The sequence below is a fragment of the Pan paniscus genome, chromosome 13 (assembly GCF_029289425.2).
Source record: "Pan paniscus chromosome 13, NHGRI_mPanPan1-v2.0_pri, whole genome shotgun sequence".
In the NCBI taxonomy this organism is placed as follows: domain Eukaryota; kingdom Metazoa; phylum Chordata; class Mammalia; order Primates; family Hominidae; genus Pan; species Pan paniscus.
This window is the reverse complement of record NC_073262.2, coordinates 119259128-119272050: the sequence shown is the minus strand read 5'-3', so window position 1 is coordinate 119272050 and position 12923 is coordinate 119259128. Positions and strand designations below refer to the sequence as shown.

General features: G+C 51.6%; 1 protein-coding gene across 2 annotated transcripts in view; it reads right to left on the bottom strand.

The window, feature by feature from the left end:
* Window positions 1–12337, bottom strand: part of IGFBP2 (insulin like growth factor binding protein 2) — a 33070-nt gene extending 20733 nt beyond the window's left edge. Inside the window, exon 1 of one of the 2 annotated variants that reach the window (XM_034955101.4) lies at window positions 10420–12337. Coding sequence is in view for 1 of the 2 variants with exons in the window: in XM_003818692.6 (XP_003818740.2) it covers window positions 9730–10171 (442 nt within the window). In the remaining variant the exon portion in view is untranslated. Of the gene's footprint in view, window positions 1–9729; window positions 10324–10419 lie in introns of those variants that run through there. The other variant, XM_003818692.6, reaches the window with a different exon arrangement.
* Window positions 12338–12923: the final 586 nt, after the last annotated feature.

Genomic DNA, 12923 nt, shown 5'->3' with positions numbered 1-12923 from the left:
TTATGAGATTTTTTTTGCAATTTTTTTTTTTAGCTCATCAGCTATGGTTAGTGTTAGTGTATTTTATGTGTGACCCATGACAATTCTTCTTCCAAGTGGCCCAGGGAAGCCAAAAGATTGGACACCCCTGGTCTAACATGACCATCCACCCCAGATTCCCAATGGCAGTACTTTGCCTTGTCCCCAGTCCTGATTTCACCATAAGTGTATTCTGACCCTCAGAGACTCAAGCATCCGCCTTCTCTGCTTTCCTGGGGCCTTGCCTCATTAGATGCTGGAAAAGAAAGTCTTCGGCATCATTGTGCACAGAAAGGCTGCCATTCAGAGGGCTTTTTGGTACCACAGATGGAATCAGACATTAGGTAGAGCCCCAGTACTCAGAAGACACTCCCCCAACCCAGCATTTCTATGGAGAATCCATCAGCCCCTTGCAAAATGAGATGCTGCTCCCCAACTCAGGAGTAAACTCTGGAGACAATGTAGCAAGAAAATATCACTTTTTTGGAAACAGCTTCCAATTTATTTGCCAGGATCAAGTTCAGTGCATTCTGGCATCCCAGGTTCAGAGACGTGAAAGGTCCATTTTCCTGGTGCAGGAAATGGGTGGCATCGGGTGCCCTCACTGGCTTTGATGACTGCACAATTGCACACCCTTGAGCATGCCATATGTGCTAAATGTGCTAGGACCACTTGGATTAGTTAATACTTAACTCTATTATTCTGAAGTCTGGATCCTTGCAGACTTCCCCTGGAGGGCCATCTATACAGAGAGGACCTTCCCCCACCCGGAGATGTAGCCTCAGGGATTCTCCAGAGCTCTGGACACTGACAGCCAGAAGGCTAGGTCTTCCAGGTTGGCTGGCCAGGCAAAGGAGGAACTCAACCCTGTGTTACCTGCTTATGAGCAGCAAGGCCAGCATGAGAACCCAGATGTCCAAGCTCTGGGGCCACCTCTGTTCCCCATAGTCCCTCCAACCTCCATTCTAGATACTGCAGAGAGAAGCTCCCATACCAAAACAGTCAGTCCTAGACGTCAGCACATCGGATCCAAAGAGCACTGCCCAACTAATCCATTAAAAATGCAAGCCTAGGCCGGGCGTGGTGGCTCACGCCTGTAATCCCAGCACTTTGGGAGGCCGAGGCGGGCGGATCACAAGGTCAGGAGATCGAGACCATCCTGGCTAACACGGTGAAACCCCATCTCTACTAAAAATACAAAAAATTAGCCGAGCGTGGCAGCGTGCGCCTGTAGTCCCAGCTGCTGGGGAGGCTGAGGCAGGAGAATGGCATGAACCCAGGAGGCGGGCTTGCAGTGAGCCGAGATCGCGCCACTGCACTCCAGCCTGGGTGACAGAGCAAGACTCCGTCTCAAAAAAAAAAAAAAAAAAAAAAAGCAAGCCTAGCCAGGCGGGGTGGCTCACACCTGTAATCCCAGCACTTTGGGAGGCCGAGGTGGGCGGATCATGAGGTCAAGAGATCGAGACCATCCTGGCTAACACTGTGAAACCCCATCTCTACTAAAAATGCAAAAAATTAGCTGGGCGTGGTGGCGAGTGCCTATAGTCCAGCTACTCAGGAGGCTGAGGCAGGAGAATGGCATGAACCCGGGAGGTGGAGCTTGCAGTGAGCCGAGATCGTGCCACTGAACTCCAGCCTGGGCGACATAGCGAGACTCCGTCTCACAAAAAAAAAAAAAAAAAAAAATGTAAGCCTGGTCGGGCACCATGGCTCACGCCTGTAATCATCAGCACTTTGGGAGGCTGAGGTGGGCGGATCATGAGGTCAGGAGATCGAGACCATCCTGGCTAACACTGTGAAACCCCGTCTCTACTAAAAAATACAAAAAATTAGCCGGGCGTGGTGGCAGGTGCCTGTAGTCCCAGCTACTCAGGAGGCTGAGGCAGGAGAATGGCGTGAACCCAGGAGGCGGAGCTTGCAGTGAGCTGAGATCACGCCACTGCACTCCAGCCTGGGCAACAGAGCAAGACTCCATGTAAAAAAAAAAAAAAAAAATGCAAGCCCGATGGCCTCCAACCGTTTATGCACTGCATTTATCATGCATTTATCAGTTGCATTTATATTGCATTTATCAATTGCATTTGTATTGCATTTAAAGTACAGTTTCATTGCCCTTTCCATAAACCACCTCGCTACAGCCGTGTGAAAGTAGGTTGGAGAGGTATGGATATTTCCATTCATAGGTGAAGAGATGGAAATCAAGTGACTCATCACCAAAATGCAAGAGCTTAGGTTTTATATATAGTTTATATCTTTACACACATCTGTGTAGTTGACCCAATGAAATACTATCAATTTCTGATTTGCAAATAAGAAAACTGAGGCTTAGCAAGAAGCTTACCTTGGGTGATTAGTACATGGTAGACCACCTGGGATTTGAACCTCCAGAGAGGAGTGGCCTGCCTGACCTTTCCAGTTTGGCCTTCATTTTAAAGGCCAGCTAACTGTCAAGGAGGAGATGTCACTTGCCAAGATTAAGGCAGCTAACATGTACAAGAACATACTATGTGCCAGGTACTTGCCATTATCACAGCCACCCCAACACGCACCCTGGGAAAGAGGTAAAATCATTGCTATTTTACCAACAGGGAACTGGCATTGGAGGAAGAGCCTTACTAAATACTGAAGTATTAAGAGACGGGGTTGCAATGGAACCAACCCCGGTCAATATGACAGCAAAGTCCAGGCTGCCTGCACCATCATCTGCTACCCAGCAGCTCTTCTCTCAAGAGGCCCACCCTGTGACCTTCTTGTCCCTCTTGACTGACCTCTGTATGCTGGCTACTTACAACTGTGAGGTCCCCAAACTCCAGGACTTGTGACTGTCCATGGAGTCAAGGGAATCTACATAATTGAAATCTGGCAGAAATTTACTGTGCCCCATACATCACCTGCACATGGCAGCTGTCCAGGAACAAAACTGCTGGTTGATAGGGTCAAAAGCTTTTCTCTGCCAACAGCCCAACTCCTTGCCCGGCCACGGAGGTAGAGGGGTGCAGTGGGAAGGTACCCAGGTTAGCCTCTCAGCATTTTCGTATCACTGAGTCACCCAGTGTCCACACCTGTGAAATGGAGGTAGAACGGCCTCTCTCGCAGGGAGGTGGAAGACAGGAGACAAAGCAGGCACAGAAGCCAGTTCATAATAGGGTGAGGACAGATGCGAGCACCACCAATCTCCTGGCGGCTGCCTGCCATCTCAGTGAATTGCTGGCCAGAGACAGGATAAGCAGAGGGATCTAGAATATCTGCCAACCACGTTACCAGCTTCCCTCATGAATTCAAACATCATCTCCCGCTTCTATGCCTTGGTTTCAGCAGAAGCAGCGCTAGTGCTAACTCTTATAGGAGAGAATCCCATTCCCTGGCCTATAGAAGTCCTTTCCCTCAAAGCCCAGTCAACCACCCTCCTCATTTAAGGATTCTAGTTTTTTCAAGCATTATAGTCTCCAGTCACCTACATAATATCCCTCTGATTGGATGGATCTCTGAGGCTGAGACCACTATATTTTCCACACCATTTTTGAGCCCCACCCACCTACCTAGCAAGCAGGTGTTCTAGCTGAGCTGGAGTAGGAAAGGCATGGAAGGGAGAAGTGTGGGAAAGGAAAGAATGGTCTGCAGGGACAAAGAGGACAGCATGGAGAAGGCAGGAGGAGGAAGAGGGAGTCGGGAACATACAGAGAAAGGCTGAGACGAAATGCACTCCCTGGATACAGAGTTCCTTAAAAAATTAAAATAGGCCAGGTGCAGTGGTTCACGCCTGTACTCACAGCACTTTGGGAGGCCAAGGCGAGAGGATCACCTGAGGTCCGGAGTTCGAGACCAGCCTGGCCAACATGGTGAAAACCTGTCTCTACTAAAAATACAAAAATTAGCCAGGCATGGTGGCAGGTGTCTATAATTCCAGCTACTTGGGGGGCTGAGGCAGGAGAATTGCTTGAACTCGGGAGGCAGAGGTTGCCGTGAACCGAGATTGCGCCACTGCACTCCAGCCTGGGTGACAGAGCAAAACTCGGTCTTGAAATAAATAAATGAATAAAAATAATAATACAAATAAAAATAACAATTCCCAGATACACAGACTCTTTATAAAAACAAAAAAACAAAAAAAACAAACAAGCTTTTTTCTTTTCTTTTGGGTACAGTCTTCTAGTACGCGGGAAGGACCAACAACAAAAGCAGATGTGGATGTGGCCTCACAGCCCCTTTCTGTTCTGCTCCTCCTTCATTCCTTTCAGCAGCCCCCTGTCCTGTCCTGCCAGGCATCGTAGGTATTTACCCGTTCTCCATTCCCTTTGGTGCAGAATTTTCAGAACTTCCTCATATCAATATCGAACAGTTGTGGCCAGGTGCGGTAGCTCATGCCTGTAATCCCAGCACTTTGGGAGGCCAAGGCGGGCAGATCACTTGAGGTTCAGGAGTTTGAGACCAACCCGGCCAACATGGTAAAACCCTGCCTCTACTAAAAATACAAAAATAGTAACCGTGTATGGTGGTGCATGCGTGAATTCCCAACTACTCGGGAGGCTGAAGCAGGACAATGGCGTGAACCCAGGAAGCAGAGCTTGCAGTGAGCCAAGATCACGCCACCGCACTCCAGCCTGGGCGACAGAGCAAGACTCCGTCTCAAAAAAAAAAAAAAAAAAAAAAAAATTAGCCTGGTCGGGCACCATGGCTCATGCCTGTAATCCTCAGCACTTTGGGAGGCCGAGGTGGGCGGATCATGAGGTCAGGAGATCGAGACCATCCTGGCTAACACTGTGAAACCCCGTCTCTACTAAAAAATACAAAAAGTTAGCCGGGCGTGGTGGCAGGTGCCTGTAGTCCCAACTACTCGGGAGGCTGAGGCAGGAGAATGGCGTGAACCCAGGAGACGGAGCTTGCAGTGAGCCGAGATCGCACCACTGCACTCCAGCCTGGGCAAGAGAGCGAGTCTCTGTCTCAAAAAAAAAAAGAAATTGAACAGTCGTACCTCCCATTTTCTATGGGTGTGAACAGCCCAGGTGAGAACCAACTGGAAGCCACCTGATGACTGGGCCAGAGAACAGTTCTCTCCAAGTCAGCCCTCAAAGGTCAGATAATGAGTGAATGGATATGCTCCTACTTTCAGGTAACCCATGGCTTTTTATTTTTGTTTTTATTTTTATTTTATTTTTGAGACGGAGTTTCACTCTTGTTGCCCAGGCTGGAGTGGAGTGGCGCCATCTCGGCTCACTGCAACCTCCAGCTCCCAGGTTCAAGCGATTCTCCTACCTCAGAGTCCCGAGCAGCTGGGACTACAGGCAGGTGCCACCATGCCCAACTAATTTTTGCATTTTTTAGTAGAGATGGGGTTTCACTATGTTAGCCAGGCTGGTCTTGAACTCCTGACCTTAGGTGATCTGCCGACCTCAGCCTCCCTAAGTGCTGGAATTACAGGCATGAGCCACCGCGCCTGGCCAACCCGTGGCATTTTTATTTTATTTATTTATTTTTTGAGACGGAGTTTTTTTGCTCTGTTGCCCAGGCTGGAGAGCAGTAATGCAATCCCAGCTCACTGCAAGCTCCACCTCCCGGGTTCAAGCAATTCTCCTGCCTCAGCCTCCCAAGCAGCTGGGACTACAGGCATGCTCCACCATGCCCAGCTAATTTTTGTATTTGTAGCAGAGAAGAGGTTTCACTATATTGGCCAGGCTGGTCTCCAAACTCCTGACCTCGTGATCCACCTGCCTCGGCCTCCCAAAGTGCTGGGATTACAGGCATGAGCCAATGCGACCGGCCCCATGGCATTTTTATAGAACTAATTTCCAGCCTCTGAGCCTGAAGGAATGATTTGCCTGAAAGTCTTAAAGCTCAGTGCTGAAGTAGGCCAACAGTGAGAACTATCTAAGCCTCCCTCTTCCCTCTGCCTGACAGGAAACTCAACAGTCCACTTGGCCAAGAGCCATTGTGTAGGCAGACCCTTGGGAATACAACAGATGGGTTCTTCTCTCCTTCCAGGCTCTACCACCTATTCTAACCTAGAGACTCCTGTGCCCCACTTTTCTCAGATTCCTTAACATTGTTAAGTAGAATTTTTCTGTTCTCGAACCTTCCTCAAATATCTTGTCTAAAGAAGTGGGTCATTACCACCACACAAAGGGACTTATCACAGTAAATGTTTTGGACATATGTGGAAGCTGAGGAGGGAAATTTCAAACAAAGAAGACCCGGATTCTGCAGCTTCCTCAAACTGCAGCCCACCATGGGCAACGGCAGCCCCAGGCGTCAGAAAGAACACCACTTGCCTCACTGGTCCAGAATCTGTCGGGCCACACCCTTCAGAGAGGCCCTGCCTCCGAGGCCAGGGTGCACACTGCCACACCCTGCTTGGTCTCCTAGACAGGCGCTTCCCCATCTCCTTCTTTCATGAACAGTGGTGACTGGTGACTCAGGCAGCGCTGCTTAGCAGAACTAGTGCTGGGAGTTCTGTCCAGATGGGGGGAGGGGAGGTGGAAGGTAGTGGTGTTAACAATCAGTGACAGTAGATCCCACTCATTTCCCTAGTCTATTTTACGACTTTGAACTCAGTATGCAAATTTATGCAAGACGAGATGCAAAGCAGTACTCTGAGCCAGAAGTCCCATTGCTTTTTCCCCCTTTTTTTTTGAAGCTGCACTGAACCACTGTAAATCAGTGCTTGCCTCTTCCCCCCTTTATTCTTCCCCGGCAACTGCAGATGCAGAGCCTCCCCAGGCCCGCCTGCCCGCCCGCCCGCCCGCCTGCCTGCCTGCCTGTCTGCCCGCCCTGGGACTTTGAATGACTACACATTTCTATAGCACCTTTATACGTGCAGCGGGCCAGACGGCCACTCGGGCGGCCCCGCCTCTCAGTATAATCCCCTGCATTGTACACGGTAGGGAAGGAGGCTGGGGAGATACTGAAGGAACCGGTCTAGCCCAGCCTTAATTCTGAAAGGGCCTGGACTGGCCCAACCCTGTTCCCTCCTCGACCCTGACATTTCTAGGCACTTCTATCCACTCCACCACCAAACACATACACACGCTTTTAGAGTCCCAACTTCAAGCAGATCTCAGGGTCTCCTTTCGGTTTTTCTTCTAGGCCTACCCACCCCTTCCCCCAAGTCTGACTTCTCAGTTTCTTTGAACCAACAAGCCCCAGCCCATCGTCCCCGTGGGATACAGGCTCACCACCACCCACTCCTTCCACCCACTGATGTGCCCACCCCCACCCCTGCATCCTTGCCATCCCCAGGAAGCCAGCAGCAACACAGCCCCTGAGTCCCGGGAACAAAGACAAAAGAGCTAACAGCAAAGCCGGAACTGCTGAGGTTCGCTGCCTCGAAATAAGAGGGTATGTTTAAAATTCTCAAAAGCAACCTGCTCAAAGAGGAATGCAGGCTGGAGGGGGGGTGCTCATTCTTCGGAGGGGAGAGAAGAGGGGACGGGAGATGGAGTGGGAGGCAGAGGATTCAGTGCTAAGATCTCCGTCTGGGCCAGGCCCCACCCAACTCGGACCCAGCACTCTCCATCCAGTGACTCCAGTCTCTGCCCCAGCCTAAGACCCTCTCCCACACAAAAGCCTCCAGCCTTGACCCCTTTTTCTCCTGCACCCTTGCAAGCTCAGGCTCCTTCCCAAAGTGCTCCCCTCCCCCAGCCCGACTCTTTCTCAGGCACCCCTGACATTGGTCACTTCTTTTGAGTGCACCCACTCAGCTTCCAGCCCCACCCCCCACCTTCCACCCCTGCTTAACATCCCCTCTTCCCAGGCTGGTGCACAAAAATGCGGAAGGCGTCTGGGCACTGGGGAGGAGAACGCAGCTGGGGCAAGCTGGCGGAAGGGAGTCCCATAACCAGGCAGAAAATCCAGAGTGACATTCTTCCCATGAACTCACCCCATTGTCCCTGGCCTCCCCTGACAACTACCCCCCACCCCCTTCAGGCTCCAGGGAAAAGTGAATGGGAGAAAATCTGCCGCATCTGTTCCTGGCTAAAGACCCTAACCGGCTTCAGGGATTTGGGAAGTAGAATTGGTTTTCAGGCTTAGAATAAGACGAATGAAGAGTAGAAAAAAAAAAAAAAAAAGTAAAACGTTAAAGAAGGAAAGGCATCACACACTTTATTAAAACAGTCAGCAGCCAAACCATCCTATGAACTTAGAGGCCTTTCAAAAAGTTCACCCTGCTGAGGAAGATGTTTAGTTTGTCAGAGTTCAGCTCAGAAACTGCACAGCACCTCCCCGGTGGACCACGAGGGGTGATGAGGAGGAACCCATGACTGGGGGACAGGCACCCCGCAGTGAAAGGATTTCGTGGGGGCTTTTTCCTTTTATTGTTACTTTCTAAGAGAAGCAGGAGGGAAGGGTTAACTTCCAGGCAGGCTAGAGAAGGAAGCGAGCCGAGGGAGAAGAAAGGGACTGAGAGGCTCCACTCAGAGGAAGCCCTAACTTGCTCTGTACTCCAGAGCAAAATGTGCTAGAGAAACAGAAGAAAGATTTCAACTCTGACCCCTAATTCCATTCTCAAGGAGAACAGGGAAAAAAACAATAGCCGACCAGGAGAAGGGAGGCGGGTTGGTGCATGGGGTGGGGGGCTTACGAAGACCTCAGAAGCTAAAAAGCAAGCATTCTTCTTTTCACTTTTTCTTTTTAAGTTTGAGAAACTTAAGACTCACTTGCTTTTTCAACAACAGCAGCAGGCAGTGGACACATTTCACCACTGTCTCCAAGAGGAAAGAAAATAATTACAGCTTCCTCCCGACCACTGGGGCAGGAGGCTTTCGTAATTAAAAAAAAAAAAAAAAAAAAGTAACCTCCTTAGAGCCTGGTTGTGTCCCTCAAATAACTTTTTGGGAGGGATGAGGGCCCCTGAACAAAGCATATCGGGTCCTCATTCTATCCTACAGGAAAGGGTCCCTCAATTTAAGATAGGGGCGGGGGTGGGGGGTGGCAACGCATCTCTCCTGCCTTTCGATCTGGGGCCCAGATGCGAAACCGCACAGCCTGGCTGCCCCCGTCCAGGGAATGCAGCCGGCGATCGGGCTTAAGTTACATTGATTCAGCTGCTAGGAGACCCCTCGCCTACCAAATGCCTCCCTTTTATTTTTCCATTCAACGTGGTAGCAAGAGCCCTGCTCGTTCCCTATGGAGAAATAGTAGTGTTCGTTTTCATTTTTCTCCTAAGAGACTCATCCTACAAAGTACCAAGTCCTTTCTTTCCAACTCACAACCCCAGTAGAAGGAAGGGCCCCTTCGGACGCCGGTGCCTCCTCCTAGCTCCCTCTCCTCTTCCAAGGTTCCTGGTGTCACTGGCACCCCGCAGCCTCCGCCTCCCAGCAGCGATCCCACCAGGACCCTTGGGTCCTCAAGCAGTGCCCCAAATAAGATTCGAGTTCCTACTCCCATGGATCTGACCACCGGCCCCCTTCTCAGCAAATCCCTCCTCCAGAATAGAAGTCTGGGTCCGTTCCACGCGGGTAAGACTACGGCAGCAGGGATGCCTTTCCTCTCCCCATTCATCCCCACCAAATGAGTCGCCAGGGCTCTTCCACTTGCTCTAACTCCAGTTCCCCTCCCCGGGCCTGACTTCCGCGTCCCGCTAGCAACAGTCCCCCTTGATTTGGTCCAAGGTCTCGGCTCTGCCGCCCCTAAAACCGTCCGTAAGGTCCAGCCGCCCGTCGGGCTTCTCCGCTGCCCTCCAAGTTTCTCCCAACTACTTGTTCCAGACCGCGTTACCTGCAACCTGCTCCGGGCTGGCGCCATACTCGGCGTCCCGGCGCTTCTCACAAGTGCCCTCGCCCATGACCAGCGCCTGCAGGGGCAGCTCGGAGCCCGGGTGGGGATAGCAGCGCAGCCCCTGGCCGCAGCGCGGGGTGTAGACGCCGCACGCCTCGCCCTCCAGCCGCGCGCACACCGAGCAGCAGCCGCAGCCCGGCTCCCGGACGAGCTCCGCGCATGGCATGCGGGCGCCTCCGGCCACCGCGGCCACCGCGGCGGGCGGCGCAACCGGCGGGGGCCCGCAGGCGGCCAGGCGCTCGGGCGTGCAGGGCGGGCAGCGGAACAGCACCTCCGCGCGTGCCCCGCCGCCGCCGCCACTCGCGCCCAGTAGCAGCAGCAGCAGCGGCAGCAGCGGCGGCGGCGGCAGCGGCAGCGCGGGGCAGCCCACTCTCGGCAGCATGCTGGCGGTCGGCAGCGCGGCGCGGCGGGCGAGCGAGCGAGCGGGCGGGCGGGCAGGTGGCACGGCCCTGCGAGCGCGGGAGCCGCCTCCTCCGCTTCTTCCTCCTCCCTCGCCGCCGCAGCCGGGTCCTAAAGGGCCGGCTTCTCCCCGCCCCCTGCCTTCTCCCCTCCCCCTTTTGGAGACCACTCCCTTCCCCCCCGACACTCCCTCGCGCCGGCAAGTGAGTGCGCGCACGCCCGCTCGCCCACCTCCGCGTTGGCTACGGGCTCTGGGGGTTCCCTGCTCTTCCCGGGCCCCGTCCCTCCGCACTCTTCTGGCCTGACTATGACTCCTGAAGGAGAATACGGATAACTCGCGGGTTTGGGTAGGACCGGCGTGGCGGTGGAGAAGAGCGCGTGCTTTTGTCTGCTCTCAGTTCAGTTCGCGAGGACTTCGTTTGCGCGCTTCCCATGTGGCCGGCACTGGGCTAACCGCTGGGGAACACAAAAGACATAAGGCTCCGTTTTGACCTTCAAGTAGATTTCAGTCGGCTCATACCAACTCCTTCCATCCTGGGGTATCACCCACCACTGACACGTGGCTTGGAACAATGACTTCTTGTTGGGTGGGTCCTGCGGACTTTCAGACCCGTCTAGACCAAGCTAGACCCAAACAGCCCCGAATGGTCTTAGTGACTATTGCAGTTTTCCAAACCTGGGAGCTCGTGACTACAACCTATGAGAACCCTAAGTGCCCCGCAAAACCTGCCCCCTTCGTCTGCAGACCCCCTCCCTTCTCCGCCCGCTAAAATAATCCCTTAGCACCCTGGGCCCCCACCTACAAATCTCGAGGCACTTGTTGCAGGACAGATCCCAGAACACCCAGTTGCAGGGGTCTTGGAGAGGTCAGATCAGCTCTCCAGGTGTGACAGACCCGCTCTGGGGTAAGGCCATTTATGGCTGTCTTCAATAATGCAGATGGACAAGCATGACCTCCTTTCATTGTTCTGTTTGATTTACTGAGTCATCTACCCAAGCTGCCCCCAACCCCCATCATTCCAGGCTGGACTCAGCCATAATCAACCATCTCCTGGGGTGTGACCCTAACAAAGACCCCTGTCAGAGAGATTCCCTGGGTGAGAGATGGACCATTAAGCTGCCTCCACCGCAGGTTTAATCTCCCTATACCTCAGCGCCCCTCTTCCCCCCAGACCCCTCCACTCTGGCTCTTTCTGACTTTAAGGCTCAGAGCCTGTTTGATTCAGTTCAACAGCTAGTTAACCCAATGGCCACCTGGCTCTGAAGGTGACCTAGATGCCTCCAGGAAGGCAAGTTCCTGGTCTTAAGACGCCAAGCTGGGAAGAGTTATCGGGAAAGACTTTGGTAAGATAAAAAATAAATAAATAAATGTTTATCAGAGGCTTTGAAGAAAAGAAATATTTTGGTAGAGAGGTGATGTGGTGGTTGAGGAAAGGGGAGTTTCTTGGGTGAGTCGGAACTGAAATTGAAGCTTGTAATTCTACCAGAGGAAATGGACGGTTAGCAAGGGCACAGGCAGAGGGACCACCTGAAGCAAAAACACAGAAATGGGGCCGGGCGCGGTGGCTCACACCTGTAATTCCAGCACTTTGGGAGGCCGAGGCAGGTGGATCACCTGAGATCAGGAGTTCAAGACCAGCCTGGCCAACCGTGGCCAACATGGTGAAATCCCATCTCTACTAAAAATACAAAAAATAGCCAGGCACGGCGATGCACGCCTGTAGTCCCAGCAACTTGGGAGGCTGAGGCAGGAGAATCGCTTGAACCCAGGAGGTGGAAGTTGCAGTGAGCCAAGATCGCACCACTGCACTCCAGCCTGGGTGACAGAGTAAGAATCAGTCTCAAAACACACACACACACACACACACAGAGAGAGAGAGAGAGAGAAATGGGAAAATGAGTTTGGGGATCAGAAAGTCCACTTCAGCCAGAGTGCAGGATGCTTGCAGAGAGCAGCAGGGGAGGCAGGAAATCCAGTTGACTGTGGCGTTTTGGCTTAATATGCTGGGCAGTAAGGATACAGCATCCATGTTTGAGCAGAGGAAGAGATGGACAGAGCTGGACTTCTGGAAATCATTAGCACTATGTAGAGTGCCAATCTGAAAAAAAAGTAAAAAAAAAAAAATCGTTAGCACTATGTAGGGTGCCGATCTGAAAAAAAAAAAAAAAAAGAAGTAAAAAGCACTATGTACAGTGCCAATCTAAAAAAAATAAAAATAAGACACAGGAAGGATCGTGGTCATTCCACCTTCATTCTCCCTGGTGTCTCCTGCCTGCTTTGTAACATGTTTCTGTTGGTCCCACCCACTGAGCTCCTACAGAGTAGGCACAGGGTCTAGCACAACGCTGTCCAATAGAAATCTACTGCAAATCGCAAATGTGAGCACATGTGCAATTGTAAATTTCTAGTAGCCATATTAAAATATAGTAAAAAGAAATAGATGACATTTATTTTAATAATCTTAATTTGGCGGTATATCCAAAATACTATCATTTCAATGGGTAATCAACACTAAAATTAATGAGAGAGTTAACATTCCTTTTCTTATACTAAATCCTCAAGTTCTGATGTGTATGCTATACAGCACATTTCAGTTTGAAGTAGCCAAAATTCAAATGTTTGATAGCCATGTGTGGCTAGGTAGCTATCAAATTGGACAGCCCACAGGTCTAAATACTGCCTGGCACCAGGTAAGCACTCAATAAATATTTGTTGAGTGAATGAAAAGTACAGT